Source organism: Haemaphysalis longicornis, unplaced genomic scaffold (assembly GCF_048455015.1).
Source record: "Haemaphysalis longicornis isolate Haplotype H1 unplaced genomic scaffold, Haemaphysalis longicornis Haplotype H1 scaffold_2, whole genome shotgun sequence".
Lineage (NCBI taxonomy): Eukaryota > Metazoa > Arthropoda > Arachnida > Ixodida > Ixodidae > Haemaphysalis > Haemaphysalis longicornis.
In genome coordinates this window covers 19,575,735-19,602,317 of record NW_027526295.1, presented here as the reverse complement: position 1 = coordinate 19,602,317, position 26,583 = coordinate 19,575,735, and the positions used below count along the sequence as shown (strand labels likewise).

The 26,583-nt window shown below is 48.2% G+C and overlaps 1 protein-coding gene and 1 long non-coding RNA gene across 3 annotated transcripts in view; both read right to left on the bottom strand.

Annotated features, from left to right (window-relative positions):
* LOC144168786 (uncharacterized) overlaps positions 1 to 26,583 on the bottom strand; it is a 139,889-nt gene that overhangs the window by 63,275 nt on the left and 50,031 nt on the right. For both annotated transcript variants that reach the window (XM_077697757.1, XM_077697758.1), the window contains one exon: positions 272 to 425. In XM_077697757.1, coding sequence (XP_077553883.1) covers positions 272 to 425 — 154 coding nt within the window. The remainder of the gene's footprint in view (positions 1 to 271; positions 426 to 26,583) is intronic.
* On the bottom strand, positions 1,203 to 5,002 carry LOC144167002 (uncharacterized). Its single transcript, XR_013321810.1, has 2 exons — positions 4,464 to 5,002; positions 1,203 to 1,292 (listed from the first exon to the last, which is right to left on the bottom strand). It is a non-coding gene; the product is annotated as an uncharacterized LOC144167002 (long non-coding RNA).

The window sequence follows — 26,583 nt, the reverse complement described above, 5'->3', positions numbered from 1 at the left end:
CCTGCATCACAAGGGCGGCTACACTTAAGTTCAGTTCATTATGCAGGTTTACGCGCCTTTAAGGTAAACGCTGGGCGTTAATCGTGTTTGTACTAGTAACGGCAGGTACCCTCGCCCACTCCCCTAATTTGCATAGAAAAGGTACCTTGAGTTGCCCCCCCCCCTTCTCCGAAAAAAATCCTTGGTACGTGCCTGGTTGAGACTCAAGCTTTGACAATTACAACACAAAAGTGCTTAGATATCCTAGCAGTTTTTTTCTCGTTGCACATACCTGCATACTGGGTTGCCTGGCGTCCTCAACGGCGTCTTCTTCTTTGTCAGGAGGCCAGCCATTATTCCAGGCAATACGTAGGCCTGTCTGTCGAGGCACCTCTTCAGCTGTTTGTAGGAGCAACGCCCTTGGGTAGTGCCAGGGTCTGCACTGGCTGGAAAGGCGAAATTCGAGGCAAGTTGACCAAATACCGGTTCACCACTTACGTGAGGCGGCGCCATGGAAAATTTACCCGCCTGCGTTAGTTCCGCAAGGGTGTCGTCTAGTCATGGGCGGGTGAAGACGTAGGGTAATTTATGTCCATACACAAGAGTCACGTAGTCCTTGCATCAGCGAGGTATACAAGCGCAAAAGCACGCGAATATCCTGCCGCATCGCCGCTACCCTTACAAAAATGGTTATTGAGATTGAATTGAAAGTCAATTGACTTTACTCAGTACATTGTGTTGACAGTCAATTGACTTTGAATAGAAATTTTGTATTGAGTTCTCGTTGAAAATTGGCCGCCGCGTTTCAATTGAAACTCAACGCTGAGTTTCAATTGAAAGTCTATTGACTATAGCCAACATGTCTGTTGATTTTCAATTGACTTTCTGTTGAGTCTCAATACACTTTTCCTGTTGAGTTCCTGTTGTGACGTGTCAATTGAAAGTCTATTGAGAAAAGTCTGTTGAGTTCCAGTTGAGTCTGTGTTGACTCTCTATTCCTTCTCCTGTTGAGTTCCTGTTGAGAAATGTCAAATGAAAACCTACTGAGCATATTCAAGACAGCCCGTTTGATTTCCTGTTAGTTTTTTGTCAAGTTATTTCAACAATTGCATAGTAAAGTTCAGTTAACTGTACTAAATATATACTAAGTCTGCTTCAATATTGCAAAAACATTCTAAAAACTGTCGTCAAGGTGTCCAATGAGCAGGCGAAATAGTGAGGTGTTGCATGGCAAAGCTTGCTTTATTGCTCACGAAAGCATCACGGGAGGGCTGGAGCCTCGCAGGGTCCACTTGCCTACTTGACTGTGTAGCCTGCAAAATACAAGAAACAGACTTGTTTGTTTGCACCAGTCAAGTACGAAATGATGATTGCATCCCTTCTCATTAAGCATGCTGGTTTAAGTACCTGGCTATTTTAAAAGTTACCTGGCTTGTATGTTTGGAAAGCAGGGAGATAGCAGTTCAACAAATGTATAAGCTTTCCTCAGATTTTAATGCCGTAAGCCAAGCTAGCCGCATCAATTAATTCTACAATTGGTAGGGAGTGGAATGCCTTTAGTTGAATGCCTTCCGCATTAAGGCGCCTGAAATATACAGGAACGACTATGTTTCAAGGCGGCAGGGAGCCAAAAAATCACCCGCATGGGTCCGTAATCGTGTCTTCCACATCTTTCAGGCCCAAAAGAAATCCAAATAGGCCTATAAAGACTGGTAGAGCCACTACCTGACAGGAGAAACCCCAAACCTGTGCAAAAGCATACCTGTGAACCTGTGGATTTTGTTTTTTGAAATTTTAATGCTTGAAATCTCGTAAAACAAAATTAGAAAATTGTCAACTTGCATGAACTTGTTTACAAAACAAGCCTTGATTAAAAAAAACTAGGATCAGATGGTACTGTAATCTAAAGTTACTACATCAGGCAATCATCGCAAATGGCTTTATGAATGGATGAGCACATAATACTTTGTGCTTACCGACTAGTGGAAAAAAATACATGAACCGTGATGGAAAAAAAACGTGGCAAAAAGAACGTGACAGGAAAAATACATAACTTGAATTTCGCAGTCTTTTACACTCTTGTAACGCTGAAGTATGGTGTGTGCCTTGCAGTACGTTTACCAAACAAGTAGCACTAAGCAGCAGCTTAAAGGGATCATATGAGACATGGGTATATCCACATTTTTGCCTTCATCATAACAATGCCAGAGGGGTATACCAGTATAACAAAGCCGTCTAATGCCAGTTTACACACAAGAACACGAAACAGTTTTGTTTGGTGAGGGGAAAAACATCAGTTTCTGTAAATGAGAATTAATTTAAAAGCTCGTATCCCTTTGCTTGGCGAGATTTTCTATACACTAGCAGCACTAAAACAGTATAGTGATACCATGCTGACCAATCATTTGGGTAATTCCTAGAGGCAGAACATCTGTCAAAACAGATTGACTAAGCCCTCGCGCAATGCCGGTGTAGCATCAGTCAGTGGCACGTCTGATGCCACATTCAGCCAAAATGTTATTCAGTGATTTTGCTATTACTCACACCACATTCAGCCCAACTTATTCAAAACTGCTCCGAGAAAGGCAGTCAGCAGGTTGTGATTAGAAGCAATGGCAAATTTCAATTTACGCTAGCAAGTCGAGCAAGTGCTTAAGTCAAAACTGGTATTCATCAGTGAAAGTTTGACGCCTGTGCATGTTCTAGCGCAAGCTGCCTAGCACCTGTGACAAAAATTGGCAAATGAGAAATTCACGGAAAGATACATGGAGAGAATTGGCACTTAGTGGTAAAAGACTAATATATGACAACAGTGTGCAGTCTGTTTCCAACTACTACTAACGCAGCAGGTTTTTTCTGCATTGGTTTTAAAGCCAAAGTGTCTGCTTGCCTTTAGGATGCCGAGGTAACACATCAGACTTGTGTAAAGATGTTTTGGGTTTAAACCCTACCTTCTGCGGATACATAGTCTCTATTTTCCAAAAGCAATCAATGAATTTGTTATATTCTTGGGCATTATTTTTTTAGCTGGGATGGAGTACAGTTTAGGCCACATTTGTCACTGCTCTGCACTCAGGGAACGCTCTTTCTCCAAGCAATCGTTCAAATTAATACGCAAATATATTGCTGGCTGCCAGCACTTTAGCTTGCAAGTATATTTTACCGCCATGTCTCCTAACTGGTTGAACACACTATCCTGTTTGTGACTGGTAGATCTGCCTCTCAGTTTAGCGCTGTCAGGTGTGCTTGCATGGCACAGTATTCGTGCGTTTGTTATTGATCCGACAGGCACTTGTTCGATTCAACCTCTTTCATTTTTTTTTTTTCATTTTCGTTAACTTCGTTCGTCAAACATTTTATTTATCTTCATCATGGTGTTCTTTCTTTTTTTATGACACTTCGTACTAGGTAATTCATGGCTGCTGCTCCGTTCTGTAGCGGCACTGCATCTGGGATTTTATTCATTCGTCAATTGCCTTCAAAGGTTTTGTTAGATCTTTAGCTTAAGATACATACAAATATAGAACACGCGAAAGGAATACAGCAGCGCGGAAGACAATAAAACACTGATTGATGTCAAAATGTTGTGTGCCGGTACAATAGCCTCCCCCTTCAATTTGTTACACTTACGTACAGTATTTTTGCAAGGCTGAAGTGAAATCATACCCTTTAGGTCGATCTGGAGACGGCGGGAATAAAAACACTGTTCATATACCGACAAATAACCAAGTCGTGAGTATCGCCATTCAGGAAGGTCTGCACAACATTTGTCATGATGAAATGTACAGTGTGCGTCAGGCTTGTCTCGGGCAAGCGAGCGCACGGCTCCGGAGCGTGCTGGCGACATCTGCTGATAACTGCTGGGTTAGAGATAGCTTGCCATTGCGCGTGCGCGGATCTCGGACAGGGTCGGGCCGGTCGTCATTTCGCATGGGCCACTGTTATTTGCAGACGCCACCACCCACGAGGGGCACTGGTCTTCCCCAGTGCCAGCCATGAGCGGTGACAGGCCAGATAGACGCGCCGTTTGACGCGTTTATCGCAGGCAGTTACGTAATCGCATAAAGCAACGAGCGCCAATCTTCTGCATCTCAAGCGCACCAAACGGAAAGCACGCAACAAGAATTCACTGCAGGGATTTCGGTCGAACCTGTTGTGCGATTACGTAAGTCCCTGGGGTGATAATGCACCGCGTCAAATTACGCACTGATCTCCGGCGTCACCGCTCACGGCTGGCACGAAGAAAAGAAGCACCCGTTGCGGGTGGTGGTGTCTCCAAATTTTAGAGGCCAAAGCTGAACGACGACCGGCCAGGGCCTGTCCGAGATCCACGCACACGCAATGGCAAGCTATCTCTAACCCAGCAGCTATCAGCAGATGTCGCCAGCATGCTCCGAAGCCGCGTGCTCGCTTGCCCTTGACAAGCCTGACCATCGATGGCCTGACGCGCACTGCACAGGAGCGCTCGGAAAGAATGAACTTACCTTATAACAACGTCGCTCCCAGCGGGGCTCCCAGCGTGGTGAAATTGACGGATTCCAAAGCGTGGCTAACAGGGATGGTAACACCTCACTTCGCAAGCTTCTTCACCGTACGATCACAGCGCACAAACACAACACGACACACAAAGGATGTTCACCGGCGGTAGAAGAGCGCATACGATGGCTTTTCCTTCAATAAATTCGATGTATCGCCAGCTGCACTGCAATGTCTGACCTTCGATGCTGGTTGAAAAGATTCGCACACGGCACATAAATCGCCAACAACACGAGGAAAGCTATAAATTTGCACAGAACAGCGAGAACGACCGCACGACCGCACCACGCCGGACCCCGCACATCCGGGATTGCGACCAAGCGACATTGGCTTGGTTTCAAGTCGGTTTGCGATGGCTATGCCACAGCTACGCATTCTTGTGAAAACTGAGCGTGAAAACATTGACACGAGATATCAAAAAAACCTACGGCGGCTTGTGAGTCCTATATTAATATTTACAATAATCTTTTATAGAATTATTACCAACCCCTCTAGCAGCAGTAATAATATTATATTGCAGATAACCGAACTCCGCCGAGGTCGTAATGTTGGCTGTCAGCGCCACTGGCGGCAGTGGCAACGCCGCGTACTAGACATTCGTGACAGCGCGGTCACTTCAGCTTAGCGTGGGAGGGTGCCAGAGGAACCAAAAGAACTGGTTATCGCCGGGTGTGGAGGTGGATGGCACGTCTTTTGTGTCGGGGCGCCCGCTTCGGCGAACTGCAGCAGGAGAGAGGACGGAAGAATTCTGGAAAGTCCAATCTTTGAAAACAGCTTCAAAGTTCTTGATCTGCTTGCGGGCGCAAGATATTTGCTAGGCGCTTGTGTTTGAGAAACGTAGTCCGCGGACGTGTTGACATCGTTAGCGAGAGAGCGGTTCGGAGTGTAACAAGCGGCACGCCAGCCCACTAATTTGTTCGGTTTCTCTTTTTTTTTTTTTTTTTTTTTTTGTAGTGGCGTGAAGCAGTGTCAGGCTCGTTCTTTCTTTTTGTGACACTGTGCAGTAAAGATGAGTTGTTAATCAGCGCTTCAGTTTGTCTTTCTTCATTGTTTTCTTCGTTTGTTCGTTCGTTCAGTTCGTGTGAGCGGCGGCGCCTTGGACTGACGTACGGAGTTCTTTTGCAGTGAAAGAACTGTTTTCACCTGTTTTAATAGAGCGTAGATGCGCGTTTGCTCCTTGTGGAATTCTCTGCATTCCACATTGCAGTTTTACTGATGTTATCATAGATAGTTCACGGTATCCTCAAGGAAAGTTATGTATGACGGGGAATAGAACTCGCGTCCTTGGGCTCAGACCACGGCGGGGTGCGCGAGTGATAACTGGAGTAATGAAGTTCACGAGTGAACGACGATGAGGCCAAGCCTGCGTTCGCTTGTTTTAAAAGTTCGCTGTGTACAAAAATTTAATTGTTCTTTTTTCGAAGTTTAGGGATTTACACCAAAGTTTTGCTGTTTTTTTTTTTTCTGAGTATTTATAGGCACAATTTCGTCACTGGAATATTCTTGTGCGTTTGGGTTTGTGAGATAAGTATTCATTTCTGCAAAACAGCGCTGTTAGTATCGTGCCTCCACAGAAAAACACTGAATCATCGCACTAGGATGCGATGTCACATATGCCTTTTGTAGATGTAGCAGATTGAATCGCGTTTTAAATGTACCTCCTCCCCACCCACCTTCCCGGAACACAAGGTATCACAGCATTGTATGTGTGAAAAGAGGTAGGGGGAGTGACGACTTTTTTTTGTCCCCAGAACTGGGACCGGAGATGTGTAGCCTCCCCCCCCGCCTTTCCGTTTTTTCCCGGCGAGATATGCATGCTTCATGATTCCGCTCCAACTTTCCCGGAAGACTGACTTCGAATATGTCCACTGCCGCTAAAGCGGAAGCTTAGCAGCACTAGTGGAGATTGCTGACTCATTATGTCAATGCGTGCTAAGGTATAAAGAAGAAAATGCGCTGCTATAGCAAGGAAACGATTCCGCGGGAGTCACGTGCCAGAAGAGATGAGTCACTAGAGTTTTGTCAATGTTTATTTCCATTGTTTTGTGCAAAGCATGTTGCGGCAGTATTTGAGGAAATGCAGTCAAAAATTGTCCAATATAATTGATTTCCCCACTTAGCAGGTATAATTATTATTTGGGCGAAGATGCTGCCAGGCGTTGCGCTGCTGAGCACGAGGTCGCGGGTTCTATTCCCGGCCGCGGCGGCCGCTTTTCTGATGGAGGCGAAAAGCAAAAACGCCCGTGTGTGCGAGATTTCGGCGCACGTTAAAGATCCCCAGGTGGTCAAAATTAATCCGGAGCCCTCCACTACGGCGCGCCTCATCGTCTGCGTTGCGTCGGCGCGTTAAACCCTACAATCAATCAATCAATCGAAGATGCTGCTGGTAAAGGCTACTGGCCTAAGGAGTTTTATCAGCTTTGAAAATTAAGCTCGAACCATAAAACATGGACAAAAAAGGACACTGGTATATATTTAAACAACGTAGCACCAACTAGCTCGACTCTCAATTTTACTTGATTTTTGTCAGTAGAAACTCTATTGAGTTTCAATTAAACGAAGTCATTTGATATTCTGTTGAGTTTTGTCCATTGAAACCTTGTTGACTTTTTATTGACTGCACTCAATAGAAATGTCAATGTATAATAAAAAAACATAAAAGTAACCTAGTAGCCTTAATTCAGCAGACACAGTGGGCAGCGCCGAAAAAAATAGCCCTTCAAAGTGTATGTTTCAGCCTGATGAGTTTTGTCAATTGGTTCTCCAAAGAGTTTCAATAGACTGGTGTCAATTGCTTTTGTATTGCGTTTTCTCAATACAAATCCTTTTGAGTTTCTACTGACACATCTCAATAGCCAATTGAGTTTGAATTAAGTTTCTGTTGATTCAATTAAAACTCAACAGGAAAAGAATTGAAACTCAAAATCCATTTTTGTAAGGGTAGTGCACACTAGAACCACTAAATAAGCTTCTTAAGAGTAACAACACTGAAGCACGGAGGCAGGCATTTTTGTGCCTGGCGCCAGGGTGGCCAGCTTTATGCGTACTATTGCGGCTAACATGGATGGGCGGAATTAGTCCGGGCGCCGTTTGGCGGCTATGGTAGCTGTGTTTACTTTTCGAAGATGTAGACACAGCGTGCCGGTGCGGCAGGATCAGGCATGGTTACACTAGCGCAGCTTATTTACTGGCTCTAGGTTACGGTAGAGCCACTAATTAAAGGGGCACTGAAGTGCATTTGCCAAGCTCCCGTTTTTGCTTGCACTGCGTAGACTGGCTCAAATTAACGCGCTTTTCATTGTTTATTCGGCTGATAAGTCAGTAATAACTTCATAAAGCGCCAAAGAAGTAAAACTTCTATGCGCGGTCCGTGGCGGCCGCACCAACTAAAGGCTCTGACTATAGGAGGAGATGTACCTTGATTGGACGATGTCGAAGACTACACTAAGAAATCGGGGGAGTAGTTGAACAGTCCAACAGTCATTGTACTCTTGTAAGCGTTGGCGGACTCCCCTCGAGAGCAGCGGGAAGTTGGATGCAATGTTCGCTCTCCACGAGGAGGAGAGCAAAACTGACCGTGTACTCTTCTCGTTCGCGGCGGAGTGCAGCCCAGTTCTGCTCCCACACCAGTGAAGAGTAAACCTGCACATCGTCTGCCATTTCCAGTACGAAGAGTAAAATTGATATTTTATTCTTGTCCAGTGCGGGAGTAAGCATGGAGATGCACTCCTACCATCTACGCACACCAACTCATGAGCGATGTTTTATTTGCATACGAATATATTATATAAAACAGTTGTGTAAAAAGCGCCCGGTTACTTCTGCTGCGCATTGTAAACGTGCAAGAATATGAATTCGTATAACCATTGCTCGCAGCGTTCAGTGGCGGCAGGCGGAAACCGAACGAACCAATCTACGGGCAGCTGCCGATGGCCGCTTTGGAAGAGTTTGATAGAGTACGCTTGTCCCTCGCCTAGTCGAGCTAAAAGAACGGATTGTAAATCTAAGATCGATTGAGCAAAATGGTGTTGTAGGAAGTGAAGTCCGCGCTCTTTTGATAGCTCAAGCCGCAAACGCAACACGGACCCGACCCAACTACCGTGGCTTGTGTCGCCGTGATATCTATGTAGATACGATAGCTTTTATGAGGTTAAATAAAGGGAATCCGGTTACATAACTGGTATTAACAGCAATATGGGGCCCGTCTGCAACATCGGCGTGTGAGGAACAGGCGATATCACTGCGAGGGCATCTCTAATACACCGTCTACGGTGAAAACAGTTTTGACCGTCTACGGTGAAAACTGTCTCGTCGGCTGACGAGCGAAGGTAAAGGCGTACACACCGATGGGCTGCTGCAACTCAAGCGCCTTTATTAAGCGAAGAGAACTGGTGAAACCCAGCAGGTCCCCGATGGTGCGGCGGCGCAGGCGTAGAACACGATACGCAGCGCGTCATACATCCGCCGGGTCAGGTATCGCGAACCGCCCGAGCAAGCGTGAGAAAGGCACCTTCAGCGAGCCGTGAAGTGCGCGTCCACTACCAACACCTACAGAGGCGGTGAACACGCCAAGACCGGGCGGCCGACTTACTGACCGCGCCAGACCGTGATGCAGCGCTTTGTAAACAATGAGCTCCGAACTAAGTGGGCTTTCAAGCAGACGAAGTGCTTCGTGCAACGTGGGAAGTTGTACCTGCCCTTATCGTCATACTTGCTTCGAAACAGTGCGACGCGTGTTGGCTAACTGTTGCACGCCTGTGCTTCAGCGCGACATCATCAACACGCGAGCAAGTCGTATATTCATTCATTCGTGTGTGCGTGCGTGCGTGGAACTAGTTTTCTTTCGGACGAATATCACAGCTCCGGCAGCGCCGAGGCCGATTCCGGAACTATGTGTACTTTGTAGCGACTGTATTCGCGGCCGTCGCAGGCTTCGCGCCTTAAGCTTGGGATCTTTCGCTGCTATGACGACCTTGGATTTATCTACCGGACGAAGAAACACTTGCGGGAAGTAGAGGTAAGCCATTAGTTAATCTCGTATACTTGTCTTGAGTATTTAACGAATCAGAGTTGCTCTCTTAACTTAGGACCGCGGAAGCGGTTAGCCCTAATCTTTTCGTGACCCATTTTGACCGTTGCTTAGATTTGAAGGGCGGCTTTTGTACTCGTGTGCCAGCAGCGTCGATTCTTGCACCATTTCTATCTCTTTTGGTATCCTAGCCGAATGTTTTCGCAGGAGAGAAGCACAGTCGCGCGAATAGTGGCAGCGCTACCCTGCACCCTTAGATCGGCGCCTAGGGTTAGAGTGGCTGCCGTGCAGTGGCTGGCTTCCTGCACGGCTCCAACGAATTGCGTACAATGGGCTGAGTGTTAGGAGCGCGTGGCAGCCACCAAAATTACAATAACTTTAGTGACCGCCGCGCGTACAGCAGCAGACTGCAATGCTGTCCAGACAGGTTTTTTGCGTTTTGATTGAGGGCAGGATGGATTGAAATGGGACTTTTCGGGACGTCCGCCCCGCACTCTTAAGGGGTAACTACATGCGTCTAAGGCGATGAGCGACGCGAGTAACCTCACTCAATGCGTACAGCAAATGGGTATTGGGGGCGACACAGACAAGCGAAATTTTTTTACACAGGCAGCTCCCGGCGGCGACTGCGGCAGGCGACGGTCCGTTGCCGTAGCGAGCTTATTCCAAGCCAGAAGCAGCCCACAAGCGAGCGGCAGGAACGGCGAGGAAGGGCATTTGCAACAATGCATTACTTTTTTTCGTTTGTCGCTGTCGCCCAGAGTGTTTGTTGTACCCATTGCATTACTTTTTTTGCGTCGGTTGTCGCCGTCGCTGCATGCAGTTACCCCTTTAATGTTGGAGCGTTCTGATCGTTCAATAACGAGCTTATTACTTCTCATCAAATGTTGCGATCTGCAGCGTGTATGCAACAAAGAATACTCCAGAATGAAGAACACAGTAGCTATATGACCAATTAGCAAGTTTTCCATGCTGGACTTGTGAACGTATTGAAACGGCGTGATTTGGTCCGGCACTGCTACTGTTGAAGGATGAATCCGGCGATTAAGCACGCGGAGGTTTCAGAGGTTCAAAGGTTAACTGGTTTAATGATTGATACTTAGATTTAAAACATAGTCAAAATGTTACAGCGGTTACATAAAAAAATACGGCCCATCTCCCCGCGAGGGGGACTCGAGTAATGCGTCGCATAGGGGGTGGGTGTATTGCGTAAACGTTTAGTGTTTGGGGAGTTGGTGGTAGTGAATGCGTTGTATCAGCAGCTTCTTGACGTAGTTTGAGTCAAGGATATAAGGCGCGTTCGTAGCCTTTCATTCTGTGTCGGTTTTGTGGCGCAGTGGGAAGAGCACCATGTACCTCGCGTTCCGCCCACATGTAGTGAATGCGTTGTATCAGCAGCTTCTTGACGTAGTTTGAATGAGTCAAGGTTATAAGGCGCGTTCGTAGCCTCCCATTCTGTGTCGGCTTTGTGGCGCAGTGGGTAGAGCACCATGTACCTCGCGTTCCGCCCGCAGGGTCGTGGGATCGAAACCTGGCGCCGGTAAGTATTATTTTTTATATAGTGTAGGGGGGGGGGGTGCGGACCTGTTGTTGAGAGCGAGGAGGGTAGCGTGATGCGGGAGAGGAGGAGTAAGGGAGAGGGTGCGCCTGCGCTCTGAGCTGTTGCGGACGGACATCGGACGCTACATGTGAGTTAAAGAACTGCTCTGCATTTAAAATAGGAAAAAAACAGGCAATCAAGAGTACTTAACGAAACATAGTTGGCGGGCGAAGGGTTCCCGCCGTCTGGCCATGACGACCGGCAGCAAGTGGCTCCCCCATTATAGCTGCCCCCTCAATAGACGGCGGAGCCGCGTTATATCCGCGTCAGCGGTGCGGTGGGGGACGTATTGGGGGAAAAAGTGCATTCTGGAGCGCGCGGACCGCGGGGAACAAGGCACACCCGCAGCCGATCCGCGAGACGCTTAGCTCCAATCAGCTACATTTTCGAAAGGAAAAAGGAAGCAATTACGGAAGACACAAAGTTCAAACTCGAAGGCGCCCGTTTCCGGCAAAAGAATTACTGTTGAGAATAAAGTAAACGTATACGAACTCACAAAGGAAAAAGGCAAGCGGACGTTTGAACCAGACCAAGGGTTCGGAGCACACAGCGGCCCGCGTAGACGCAATGGGGGGTCGGAGACGCCACTGCGGCGCAGCTGGGACGATGGTCCCCCTCGACAACCGCGCCCTCCGGTCGGTCAGCGCGCACACCGCATGCGTTTCTCAGAAAAAAAGGGGGGAAAGGGCCCAGCAGCGTCCTAACCGGTCTCATACAAAGCACTTGGAAGCAAGTGCCCTCGCGGGTGGCACTGAACTCAAAACAAACAGAAAACATCAACAGACGTCCGCTTCGCGACAGTGTAATGGGGCGCACGTTGCAGTCGGCTGAAGACATAATCCAATGCAAATTAATCAGGAATTATAACCTTACAAAAAAGTTACCAGTACTTAAATTTTGTGCAGCGTTTTTATACCGGGAACGAAAGCGGGGTAAACAGTGGAAGCAACGGACACGTAAGCACTAATGGGATTGGGGCGCAGTGCGTAAGCAGACAGCTGTAGGGCGCACTGTCTCACATGACATATGCCATGTGGCACAATGAGCGAGGCTGCGTCCAAGGACACCGCACATTCGCGTGTAGACTGGTGACTGCGCCAATCAGTATTACATTCCAATACAGGTTCAGTGCGTGCTCTCGGCGCAAAAACTAAGCTATCACCCAATAAACTTCATTTAACTTTGTCAACCTCGTCAATTTTTTAAATGCAGAGCATTTCTTAGCCTCGCCTGTTCCTGCGTCGGACGGTGTCAACAGTTTCGAGTCCGCAGCAGGTGCGCCTCTCCTTCCCTCCTCTCTCTTAACAGCAGCTGGCGCGCGCATGCGTCGTAGTCAGCCCGTTCGCTCCGTCGCGGTCTCGGCCTAACAGGTGCGTGATAGCAGCGCGGTGGGTCGTGGAAGGGCGCGCACTGCTTGCGCATGCGCGCTCACCCCCCGTACTGCTCTCCCTCTACTGCGCGCGCTGCAAATATAGCGGCTAGCGGTCGCTCGTGTTTCAGTCACTGCGTTGCTCCTTCCTTCCTTGGTTGACGCCCGCTCCCACGTTTACTCGTGTCTGCTACTCCAGCATCACGGAAGAAGCGATGGAAGCAACACTGCCTTCAACCAGTACTGAGGCACGCGCCAACATCAGCGTCCCAGCACACGTTGAAGACCCCGTTACCTCCTCCACATCGGAACCGTCGTCGTCGTCAAATGCGGAAGACAAGGCCGCGAAACGGCGCGTGTACGACGCCGAACGCAAGCGATTGAAGCGTGCCGCCGACGCCGCAATTCGTGCGCGAGAGGCAACGCCATCGACAGCAGAAGGCAAGGCCGCGAAGCGGCGCGCATACGCCGCCGAACTGAGGCCCCAATGCTCTGCATTTACTCGTGTTCCCCTCGCGGGAAGGCGCGGAAATTTTTATTTTTCATTGTACAACTTATCTTTGCTGTCTTCCTCTTTCTGGCGATGTAGGAATCACGGGAAGACGCTACTTGGCCGAAGTTTTTTTTTTTTTTTTTGACCGAGAGAGATCCCCGAGGCGCCAGCAGGAGTGGCCGTCGCATTCAAGACACTTCTCACAGCCTTGGACATCGTGGATTGGTTCTCATTGCTGCTGTCTGTGTTTTGGCTGTTCAGTGTGTAAGACGCTTCAAAGGCGAAGCGCACCTTCTTGCTTCTGTAGACGTTGCTTCGGTTCAAGCACTATGCCCTGGTAAGTACTGTTCTGAAGGCCGCCACCAACATTATGAAGAGGTCAGCTCGAACCGGTTTGTTTTGATTACAAAGTTATGCCTTTTTAAATTCTTACCAGCGCATCCTCATTTGAGATCCACCCCGCCTAAAAAACCCAGTGGCAGTGCTTTCTGCAGTTTCCTGTTGTCCCACCAACATATATATCTGTTGCAAAGTTCCTGTGTCAATGGCTTTGTGTCTTTGTTTTGATTGCACCTTGTAATGCGTTATTAGTAATCCACGTTGAATTGTTTTAGCCCCAGATTTTTGTTTCGCAAAATTTATTTTTAAATGTTTTTAATGTGTCCTAAATAAGAGCTGGCTTTCCAGTCCATGTGATGCACTCACTGATGTACTAAGACCATTTTGTTTTATGTTAATACTGTTAACTAATCTCCCACTGCTCTATTTCTTCTCACGCTTTTCGTGCTAATGGCAGTACCTTTTTATTTGTGGGTGTTAATGTCATTTTTATTGTCCTAATTTAATGTTTGTATTTCAGTTGCTTTGCTGCATTTTTATTCGCGAATTTTTCTTGGATGTATGCTAAATAGGCGCTGCGTATCCTGTGTGCAAGTGGAGCAGGAACGGTTTTTATGCTGTGATATTTCATTTCCAAATACATTGCTTTTTGTCTGAAATTGCGCAATGAACAGATTGTTGTGGTATTTTGTTGAAAAATGAAGTCTGGGCTAGTTTTTTTCTTATTTTCTATGTTTCAAAATCGCTTGTCCTTTTCTGTTTACTTGTAACTGTCTATAGTAACATCGTGGGGAGGTGGGGCGGGGGCGCTAGTAGCAGGCGGAGCGAAAACACGCTGCCTCGCGCGAAATAGCAGAACGCTCTTGGGGCGTAACGGGATGCTTTCCAAGAGAGATTAGTAGTACCCTTCTGCAGTATCCGGGAACGCCGCAGCCAATAGAACTTATTCACGCCTAAAGGGAATGGCTGAACGCTGCCTTGGAGATGGCATACACTCTAAGAAATCGGGGGAGCAGTTGAAGAGTCCAACAGTCATTGTACTGCTGCAAGCGTTGGCGCGCTCCCCTTGAAAGGTGCAGGGAGTTGGATACAATGTTCGCTCCCATGAAGAGGAAGAGCAAAACTGACAGCGTACTCTTCTCGTGCGCGGCGGAGTGCAGCCCCAGTTCCGCTCCCGCACCACTGAAGAGTACAGCTGCACTTCGTCTCCTCTCTCCAGTACGAAGATTAAAATTGCAATTTCATTCTTGTCCAGTGCGGGAGTAAGCATGGAGATGCACTCCTACCATTTACGCACACCAACTCATCAGCGATGTTTTATTTGCATACGTATACGTATAAAGCGCTTGTGTAAAAAGCGCCCGACTACTTTCGCCGCGCATATTTAACGTGCAAGAATATGAATTCGTGTAACGATTGCTCGCAGCGTTCAGTGACATGAATGGAGCAAGCTTAACAAAACTAAAAAAACGCATGTCTCGATTTGGTTTTGTTTCTTTGTTTTTTTCCCTGTCATGGCTTAGTTATCAACATTTAAAAAATGGGCCCATCTCCCCGCGAGGGGGACTCGAGTAAATGCATCGCATAGGGGGTGGGTGTATTGCGTTAACGTTTAGTGTTTGGGGAGTTGGTGGTAGTGAATGCGTTGTATCAGCAGCTTCTTGACGTAGTTTGAATGAGTCAAGGATATAAGGCGCGTTCGTAGCCTTTGATTCTGTGTCGGTTTTGTGGCGCAGTGGGAAGCGCACCATGTACCTCGCGTTCCGCCCACAGGTAGTGAATGCGTTGTATCAGCAGCTTCTTGTCGTATTTTGAATGAGACAAAGATATTAGGCGCGTTCGTAGCCTTTCATTCTGTGTCGGCTTTGTGATGCAGTGGGTAGAGCACCATGTACCTTGCGTTCCGCCCGCAGGGTCGTGGGATCGAAACCTGGCGCCGGTAACTGTTATTTCCCTTTATAGTGTAGGGGGAGGCTGGCTGCTGCGGACGCTGACGCACGGGTTACATCGTGAGTTATACAAATGCTCTGCATTTAAAAGTTGGCAGACTATGCATCACAAAAGGTGCGCACCACGGAGGAAAGAATACTGCGCGCCGATTTCAGCGATTACGCCGAGGGCATCCCGGCGGCGGCGCGGCGGTGGACGCCGCGTCTCCGTAGTTCAGCCCGACGAAGATACGGCCTACCACGGCGGATTTTCCGCCACGCGATCTCGCGTCTAGGGTGAAAACCGACACAGGCGGCGCACCCGCAAAGAGCGGGCGAGCGACGACTGATCGCGCCAGACCGGCCAGACCGTGATATCACGCCAGCGCGGAACAGAGGGCTGCGCCTTGTAAACAATATGCTACGCACGAAGTGGACTTTCAAACAGACGCGTGATCCAACATGGGAAGTTCGACCTGCCCTTACATACTTGCTTGAACACATTACGACGCGTGCTCGCATTGAATAGGAGAAACTAGGTTTTGAGAATTAAAGGTGTAATTATTGAGAAAACTGAGGTTACAGTGGATCAGGACAGAAGAGCACGGGGAGAAAACGTCTGACGGGGTGCGCAGGCGTGGGGCGACTCTCCTCGGCGAACAGCACACACACGCCCCACGCAAGACTCCAAAGCTCTCACTCGTTGGTATAAACATCCGGCCGCGTTCGCTGTGACGGTGGCGGTTTCATGTGTTTCGTGCTCCGGGCTTGGCCCCTCGGCAGATCGCCGGTGTCTGTTTTCGTTTTCGCCTCACGGCGCCAGCATTCTCCCCGCGAGAATTATCCGAAGCTTCGGAGACGGCTTTCCCAACATGGGAAGTTTGACCTGCCCTTATCGTCATACTTGCTTGAACGCAGTGCGACGCGTGCTCGCTAATGTTAACTGCTTGCATGCCTGTGCGTCAGCGTTAGATCACGAACACGTAAGCAAGCCGTATATTAGTTCGTTCGTGCGTGCGTGCGTGCGTGCCTGCGTGCGTGGAACTAGTTCTTATATCGGACGGACATCGCAGCTGCTGCGGCGTAGAGGCCGATACCGGAACTATGTGCACTGTGTAGCAATGCGCGCGCAATTGGCCGGGGCAGCCGGACTTCAGTCGCTGACTTTGCAGGCTTCGCGCCTTAAGCTTGGAATCTTGGGATGACGACCTTGGATTTATCTACCGGACGAAGAAACGCTGGCGGGAAGTGGAGGAAAGCCATTAGTTAACCTGGTATTCTTATGTTATGTATTTAGCGAAGCAGAGTTGGTCTCTAACTTCGGTCCGCGGAAGCGGTTAGCCCAAAGGTTTTCGTGACTCATTTTGACCGTTTCTTAGATTTGAAGGGCGGCTTTTGTCATCACCATCATCATAATCACCAGCCTATCTACGCCCACTGCAGGGCAAAGGCCTCTCCCATTATTCTCCAATTACCTCGGTCCTGTGCTAACTGTGACCAATTTATCCCCGCAAACTTCTTGATCTCATCTGCCCATCTAACTTTCTGCCGCCCCCTGCAACGCTTGCCTTCTCTGGGGATCCACTCTGTTACCCATAATGACCAGCGGTTATCTTACCTTCGCATTACATGCCCTTCCCACGTCCATTTCTTCTTCTTAATTTCTACTAATATGTCTTTAACACCAGTTTGCTCCCTGACCCACTCCGCTCTCTTCTTGTCCCTTAATGTTACACCTATCATTCTCCGCTCCATTGCCCGCTGAGTCGTTCTCAATTTAAGTTGAACCCTCTTAGTGAGCCTCCAAGTTTCTGCCCCGTAGGTGAGTACTGGTAAGATGCAGCTGTCATACACTTTCTTCTTCAGCGGCAATGGTAGGCTGCTATTCATTATCTGAGAATGTCTGCCATATGCACCCCATCCCATTCTGATCCTTCTAATAATCTCTGCCTCATGGTTGGGATCTGGGGTCACAACTTGGCCTAAGTAGATATATTCGCTTGCCACTTCCACTGCCTTGCCACCTATCTCAAACTGCTGTGCTGTCCCGAGGTTATTGATCATTACTTTAGTTTTCTGCATATTAATTTTCAGGCACACGGTTCTACTCCGTTCGCCCAGTGCGGAAAGCATGCTTTGCAATTCGTTCCCCGAGTTACTTAGCAAGGCAACGTCATCAGGAAATCTGAGGTTACTGAGGTATTTTCCATTAACCTTTACTCCCACCTGTTCCTAATCCAACGTTCTGAATACTTCTTGTAAGCATGCTGTGAATAACATTGGAGAGATTGTGTCTCCCTGTCTGACACCCTTCCTTATAGGTATTTTACTGCTCTCCCTATGGAGGATGATGGTAGCTGTAGACCCATTGTAGATATCCTCTAGTATTCTTATATAATGCTCATCTACTCCCTGGTTCCGTAATGCCTGAATGACTGCTAGGGTTTCGACCGAGTCAAATGCTTTCTCATAATCTATGAAGGGTATATATAGGGGTTCAGTATACTCAGCGCACTTCTCTATCACCTGATTGATCGTGTGAATATGGTCCATTATTGAATAACCTTTACGGAACCCTGCTTGTTTTTTAGGTTGACTGAAATGTAAGGTTGCAGAGATTCGGTTAGCGATTACCTTGGTAAATACCTTGTAGACGACTGACAGTAAGCTGATCGGCCTGTAATTTTTCAAGTCCTTCATGTCGCCTTTCTAATGGATTAGGATGATGTTCGCGTTCTTCCAAGATTCGGGTACCATTGTGGTCATTAGGCATTGCGTATACAGGTTTGCCAGTTTTTCAAGTACAATTTCTCCGCCATCCTTCAAGAGGTCTGCTGTTATCTGATCCTCACTAGGTGCTTTGCCCCCTTTCATTTCTTTCAAAGCCTTCCTTACTTCTTCGGTCGTTACTGATGGGATATCTATCTCCTCTGAACTTCTGTCTCGTTCGGCATTATCCTCTATGTCCCGGCTACTGTACAGATCCCTATAGAACTCCTCGGCCACTGTGACTATTTTATCCCTATTTGTGATGACATTGCCTTGCTTATCCTGAAGTGCATACATCTGATTTTTCCCCACGCCAAGACGTCTCTTCACTGCTTTCAGGCTAACTCCGTTCTTTACAGCATATTCGATCCTCTCCATATTATACTTCCGTATGTCAGCTGTCTTATGCTTATTGATTAACTTCGATAGCTAGGCTAGTTCTATACTGTCAGCTGCGGTAGAGATTCTCATGGTGTGCCGTTTCCTGATTAGATCTTTCGTCTCCTGTGAAAGTTTACCAGTATCCTGTCTAGCCATAGTGCCCCCGACTTCTATTGCACACTCCGTGATAATGCGTGTAAGGTTGTCGCTGGCTGCCTGTGTCGTAAGCTCGGCTTCCTGGTTAAGGGCGGAATATCGGTTCTGCAGCGCGATCCTCAATTCTTCTACTTTACGTCTTACTGTTAGCTCATTTATCGGCTTCTTCCGTACTAGCTTGTTGCGGTCCCTCTTCAAATCTAGCCTAATTCGAGATCTTACCATACGGTGGCCACTACACCTTGCCCTTCCGAGCACTTCCACATTCTGCACGACGCCAGGGTTATCGCATAATATTAAGTCTATTTCATTTTTGTGCTCCACATTCGGGCTCCTCCAGGTCCACTTCCGACTCTCCCGTTTACAGAAGAAGGTATTCATTATGCGTAGGTTATTTTGTTCTGCAAACTCAACTAGTAGGTCTCCCCTGCTATTTCTACAGCCCAGACCATAGTTCCCAACTGCCTTGTCTCCAGCCTGATTCTTGCCTACTTTGGCATTGAAGTCCCCCATAACTACGGTATACTGTGTTTTTACTTTAACCATTGCCGATTCCACATCTTCATAGAAGCGTTCCACTACTTGGTCGTCGTGGCTGGATGTGGGCGCGTAGCCCTGCACCACCTTGAGCTTGTACCTCTTATTGAGCCTAATTACAAGACCTGCTGCACTTTCGTTAATGCTATAGTATTCGTCTATGTTGCCAGCTATGCTTTTATTGACTAGAAATCCCACTCCCAGTTTTCTTCTGTCCTCTAGACCACGGTAACATAGGACGTGTTCATTTTTCATCACCGTAAAGGCTTCGGCTGCCCTCCTAACCTCGCTAAGCCCTATTACATCCCATTTAATGCCCTCTAATTCCTCGAACAACACCTCGAGACTTGCTTCGCTAGATAAGGTTCGCGCGTTAAACGTTGCCAGGTTCAGATTTCATTGGCGGCCTGTCGGGATCCAGGGATTCTTAGCACCCTCTGCTGTGTCACAGGTCTGACCGCCGCCGTGGTCAGTTGCTTCGCAGCCGCTGGGGACTGAGGGCCGCGGGTTAATTGGCATATTCATGGGAGGTACCCGTACCCGTATGCAAACCCGTATGCAAACAGCGTACCCGTATGCAAACAGCGTCGTTTCTTGCACCGTTTCAATTCCTTTGATGCGTGAAGTGTTGGTATCCTAGCCAAATGTTTTCGCAGGTAAGAAGCACGGTCGCGTGAGTAGTCGCAGCGCTACCCTTCTTAGCTCGGCGGCTAGGGTTAGAGTGGCTGCCGTGCAGTAGCTGTGGCTACCTGCGCGGCTCCAAAGAATTGCGTACAATAGGCTGAGTGTTAGGAGCGCGTCTAGCACGTGGGAGTCACTAAAATTACAATAATTTTAGTGACCATGGCGCGTACAGCAGCCGACTGAAATTCTGTTCAGACAGGTTTTTTGCGTTTTGATTGAGGGCAAGATGGATGGAAAGGGAACTTTTCGGGGCGTACGCCCCGCACTGTTAAAGGGTAACTACATGCGTCTAAGGCGATGAGCGACGCGAGAAACCTCACTCAGTGTGTACGGCAAACAGGTATTGTGGGCGACACAGACAAACGAAATTTTTTTGCACAGGCCGGTGACCGCGGCGACAGCGGCAGACGGGCCGTCACCTTCGCCTCTTATTCCCGGCCAGATGCAGCCAACAAGCGAGCGGCAGCTACAACGACGAAGGGCATTGACAGGTATGTATTGCTTTTTTAAATGCAGAGCATTTCAGTAACTCACGATGTCACCCGCGTTGGCGTCCGTAGTCCGCGTCCGCATCGCTCCCCCTTCACTATATAAAAAATAATACTTGCCGGCGCCAGGTTTCGATCCTACGACTCTGCGGGCGGAACGCCAGGTGCACGGTACTCTACCAACTGAGCCACAAAGCCGACACAGAACGGAAGGTTACGAAAGTGCCTTATATCCTTGACTCATTCAAACTACGTCAAGAAGCTGCGGATACAACGCATTCACTACCACCAACTCCCCAAACACTAAAGTTACGATAGTAAACTCAAAATGTGGCCGTGCAACACCGGCACGTGCGGGCAGAAAAGCACAAAGAGAACTGAACTCCCGCTGGCGCAGTTTCAGGCAGGGGGCGCGCGAGCACTGCGCAGGCGGGAAATTTGAATCGCATGGGGTGGTAGCAGTAAGCCGATAACGGCGCTACAGCCCATTATGGCGAACCACTGCTCTGCACTTCCGACAGCTTTCACATTGAGTGGAACGGCTTTAATTTTTTCGTTTCTCGCTGTCGCCCACACAGTTTTTTGTATCCATTGCATTACTTTTTTCGCGTCGGTTGTCGCGGTCGCTGCATGTGGTTACCCCTTTAATTTTCTGATCGTTCTGATCGTTCAATAACGAGTTTATTGGTTCTCATCAAATGTAGCGATCTCCAGCGTGCATGCAACGAAGCGTACTCGAGAATGAAGAAAACAGTAGCTATATGACCCATTAGCAACTTTTCCACGCTGGAATTGTGAACGTATAATGGGCCGTACTTTGCAGTCGGCCGAGGACAAAATCCAATGCAAATTCATCAGCGTTTATGACCTTACAAAACGAGTTATATTTCCTTAAATGTTGTGCAATGTTTTATACCGGGAATGATAGCGGGGTAAACAATGGAAGCTACGGACACGTAAGCACTAATGGGTTTGGGGCGCAGTGCGTAGGCAGGCAGCTGTAGGGCGCGCTGTCTGACATGACGTTGGCCAAGGCACAATGAGCGTGGCTGCATCCAAGGTCACCGCACATTCGCATCTAGACCGGTCACTGCGCCAACCAGTATTGCATTTCAATACAGGTTCAGTGCGTGCTCTCGGCGCAAAAACTAATCTATCACCCAATGAACTTGATTTAACTTTCAAACTCGTTGATTTTTTTTTTCATTGTAGAACTTATCTTTGCTGTCCCGCTCTTTCTGCCTATGTAGGAACTACGGGAAGACGCTACTTGCCCGAATATTCTTTTTTTTTTTTTGAGAGAGAGACAGATCCCCGAGGTGTCAGCAGGAGTGGCCGTCGCATTCAAGACACTTCTGCTCACATCCTTGGACATCGTGGATGGGTTTTCATTGCTGCTGTCTGTGTTTTGGCTGTTCAGTGCGTAATACGCTTCAAAGTCGAAGCGCACCTTCTTGCTTCTGTAGACGTTACTTCGGCTCAAGCACGGTGCCCTGGTCGGTACTGTTCTGAAGGCCGCCATCAACATTATGAAGCAGTCAGCTCGAAAGTGTTTGTTTTTAATACCAAGTTATGCCTTTTTTAAATCTTACTAGCGCATCCTCATTTTAGAACCATCCGCCTAAAAAACCCAGTGGGAGTGTTTCCTGCGGTTTCCTGTTGTCCCACCAACATATATATGTTGCAGAGTTTCAATGGCTTTGTATCTTTGTGTTGATTGCAGGTTGTAATGCGTTAATAGTAATCCACGCTGAATTGTTTTAGTTCCCGATTTTTGTTTCGCAAAATTTATTTGTAGATGTTTTTAATTTGTCCTAAATAAGAGCTGTCTTTCGAGTCCATGTGAAGCACTCACTGATGTACCAAGGCCATTTTGTTTTATGGTAATACTGTTAACTATTCTCCCACTGGTGCATTTCTACTGAAGCTTTTCGTGCTAATGCCAGTACCTTTTTATTTTTGGATGTTAATGTCATTTTTATTGTCTTAATTTAATGTTTGTATTTCAGTGTTTTCAATTGCTTTGGTGCATTTATTTTTATTTGTGAATTTTTCTTGTATGTATCCTAAATAGGCGCTACGTCTCCTGTGTGCATGTGGAGTAGGAACCGTTTTTATGCTGTGATAGTTTAATTCCAAATAAATTGCTTTTTGTGTGAAATTGCAGAATGAACCGATTGTTGTGGAATTTTTTTGAAAAATAAAGTCTGATCTTCTTTTTTTCTTTTTTTCCATGTTTTAAAATAGCTTGTCCTGGTTTGTTTGCTTTTAACTGCCTATAGTACCATCGTGGGGATAAGGGGGTGGGGGCTAGTTGTTGTTGTTGGTAAACTTTATTGACACATAAAAAACAAAGAAAAAGACCCCCAAAGTCCGGGGTTCTGAAAGGAACAAAATTATCTGTACAGACGGGAGAACCTCGCGAACGTGAGCCACCAAAGCTCGCCACCAGGCCACTCGGTCTGTTCCCTCCGGTGGCGCGAGCCAGTCTTGGAGAGAAGAGGGATGAGGTGTAAGGGATTTAAGACGAATTGCGAGTGATTGTTGCGAACCAGAACAGTCCCAAAGAACATGCGGCGTATTGGGAAAGCCAGAGCACTTGGAGCACCGCGCAGGGCTGCGATGGCCTTGTAGTCGATGCAGTATGTGCGGAGTTGGAAGGCTGTCCGTTTGCGCTTGCCGGATAAGACAAGCATCTGCCCGGGGTAAGAGGTGAGAGGGAGACGGAAGAGTCTGCCTATCCATGATTAACTGTTGCACAGTCTGGCGTCGATGGAGACGGGCTTGTCGCGCTTGCGTGGGTGGGTGGAAAGGATTTGGCCAGGGCGTCTCCGAGTCTCCCGGTTGGGACGGAGCACGGGAGAGCTGATGCGCCAGCTCGTTGCCCGGAACGCCTGCGTGACCAGGAACCCAGTCCAGCACATAGCTAGTACCAGTGTGTTTGGCCAGATGAGTGTGGAGTGCATGCATAATATTGATGGGAAGCGTCTGCTCCTGGAACAAGCGCAGAGCATCCTGACTGTCGCAGAGGATCACGTGGTTACCAGGAGTGGCTAACGATAAGATTGCGTCAGTTATTGCTTGAGCCTCTAGAGACAGGACGGAAGGAACGGCCGAGTATCTTTTCTGCAAGGGCGGGTGGGTAGGAGGAACAACTACTGTGACCCCGCGTGCGTCTTTGGATGAGAAGGAGGCATCTGTGTACGTCACTGTTGCTAGATCACCATAGCGGTAGCGAAGAGTGCATATTCGAGCTCGACGACGTCCTGCATGCGAGGTTGCGGATACATTGATTGGAATGGTAGGAACTTTTATGCGAGGGAGTGGATACCAAGGGGGGTATGTCGCTGTAATTTCGGGTAACGAAGCTACCTCGTAATGAAGTGAGGATAGGAGAAGACGCCCATGCCAAGTAAGCTGGAGACGAGTGTGTTGTGCCGCCAAATGAAGATCAACTGCATCTGACAATGATGCGAACGGCTGAGCAGCCTCCAACTTAGCGAGGGGGGTATATCTAGGTACCCCTAGAGCCAGGCGGGTGGCAGGCCGGAGGAGCCGCTCAAGCTGGGATCGTTGCGATGACGTTAATTTTACGTACGGCAGTGCGTAAAGAACGCGAGTATATATTAGAGAGTTCACAAGTCGCGTAATATCGTGTTCTCGTAGGCCTTGGCGACGTCGGGTCAGCCTGCCGATTATGTGAGTTAGTTGGGTAATTTGAGCCTTACATCGATTGAGCCACTTTAAGGCCTTCCCATTATCCTGTAGGTCGAAGCCGAGGACGCGCAGCCAGGCCTTACGTGGAAGAGGAATGTCATCAATCACGAGTTCTACTTGAGAGCGTTGGTCGCTAGCTTTAGCCCGCAAACGCTCATCAGTGACCACAAGGTACTCAGACTTCTGCGGAGATAGTGTGAGACCTTCGCTTGACCCAAACGAGTGGACCGCATCAATTCCAGCCTGAAGTGTGTCGGACAGTGCAGCTGGGCTACCGGTAGAACACCAAAGGGTTATGTCATCGGCGTACAGTCCAAACGAGAGATTAGGAACGGAATGTAGCATACGAGGCAGGGGGCGAAGTGCTAAATTGAACAGAGTAGGGGAAAGGACAGATCCCTGAGGAACTCCTCTGGTAGGATTCCAGGGGGTTTGGCGGTAGTCCTCTAACACCAAAGAATGTAGTCGTGTGGTCAGAAAATTGTGGATGTAGTTGTACAGTCGGGAGCTAGGCGTAAGTATCCGGATTTGTTCAAGAGTTGCAGAGTGCGAAACTGCATCAAACGCCTTTTGGAAGTCTGGACTCACGATTGCTCTAAGTTGGGCTGCGCTCGGATATGCGTACACCTCTTGTTGGATTCGCAGCATTGTATCCTGTGTTGACCTGTGAGCGCGGAACCCAGTCATAGTCCAGTCAAAGAATTGGCTATGTTCAAGAAGCCAAGTGAGACGATGCAGGACCATACGCTCCATCAGTTTTCCAACACAGGACGTAAGTGAAATTGGGCGTAGACTGTTCAAAGCAAGTGATTTGCCTGGTTTTGGAATAGGGCGGATGTTAGCAGTCTTCCACTCAGGGGGGATACAGCCTGTTCGCCATGCTTCATTGATGAAATTTAGAAGAGTTTCTAGAGCGGAGTCCGGAAGGTTCCTTAAGTGGGAGTATGTAATCAGGTCCGGTCCTGGTGTTGTGTGTCGTTTGCAATCGGTGAGTGCAGCGTGGAGTTCAGCGAATGTAAAATCTGCGTCAATAGGTTCTTGAGTGGGACAAGTGACAGGATGAGGCGGCGGAGGCAAAGAAGGAAAAGGAAAGAAGGAAGCTTGAAGTTCGTCAGCCAAATCAGCCAAGCTAAGACCTGTCTGCAACCGCAACGATGTGATGTGCGTGGATCGCCGTGCCTGCCCGGACATGGAACGGGTAAGTTGCCAAATCCGAGTTGTATGCAGTGTTCCACTTAGAGAGTCACAGAAGGACAGCCAGTTGGATGTTTCAAGAGTGCGCGCATATTCTAGAGCCTCGATTGGGAGAGCATCGATGCGTGCTTTGAGGGAGCGATTGCGCTTATTACGCTTCCATCGGCGCATAAGCGCATGACGCTGATCCCAAAGGCGTAAAAGATGTGTATCAACAACCGGACGTGTGTCAGAAAGAGCAATAAGCTTGGTGTTATGGCCATAGGCGTCGAGAATTGCAGAATTTCAGGTGCTTAAATCAGATATGGCAGCCGTATCGATTGATTCCCGGAAACCATTCCAATTAGTGAGGCGAGCACTTCGCGGTGACGGAATTGAAGCACCATTCAAGGGTACAGTTGTGTGAATAATGTGATGATCGCTGCCTAGAGAATTATCCTAGACTTCCCATATAGCCGAAGGCAAGCCTATTGCCCAAGTGAGATCAGGAATCGTATCTCTTTGGCAACTATTGCCTTGTCGTGTAGGGCTGGTTAGATCATTAAGCAGAGAAAATCGGAGTTGCTGAGTGACCCGCCTTAGGAGTTGACCTGATGGTGAGGTGTATGTGTAGAGCCAATCAGGATGGTGAGCGTTAAAATCCCCAGCCCAAATAACAGCATGATCGCGGTAAGAGCGAAGGATCTTACCTAACCACCCCAAAGCGGGTCTCCCCTTAGGAAGCCAATACGAATTCATGACAACTAGTGGGATAGAGCATCCAGGAAATTTAGTGATAGTAAGGACCGATTCCGACATAATAGAGTTGTATGCGGAAACATCTACCTGGTGAGTTGGTAATGTGCGGAGGACATATGTCACAACATAGGTACGAGGATTGGGATCGCGGCGAGTCGGTATACTGGGCTGTATGAATGAATCGTACCCTGCAATGTTGTATACACCGTGGGTTTCCTGAAGGAGTATGATAGATGGAGGGTGTGGGAGGGATTGAAGGTAAAGCCTAAAAGCGGAGATTTTACAGCGGAGTCCGCGACAGTTCCATTGCACTATAAGTGGCGGAGCCATGTCCAGTTAACAGTATTTGTCGAGTCCGTAGATTGATGGAAGGTCACGTACCCTGTCCCTGACAGTCTCACGAACACCAGGTGAGGGTGAATGCCGGGCGGCAGGTCCAAGGCCGCGTAGCTAAGCGTGGGACGTGACAAGCCGCTGAAGGAGTTCATGTTGACGACGGAAGTGTTGCTCTTGTGCTTGGTAGTGCTTTTCTTGGGCTTGAAGAAGCGGTTGAAACAGCTGATGAAGCAGCTGTGCCAGGCCCGTTGGCTGCATCGCTGCCGTAGCGGAATCCTCCTGTGCAGGTGGTCGCCCGGTGTACGGCTGT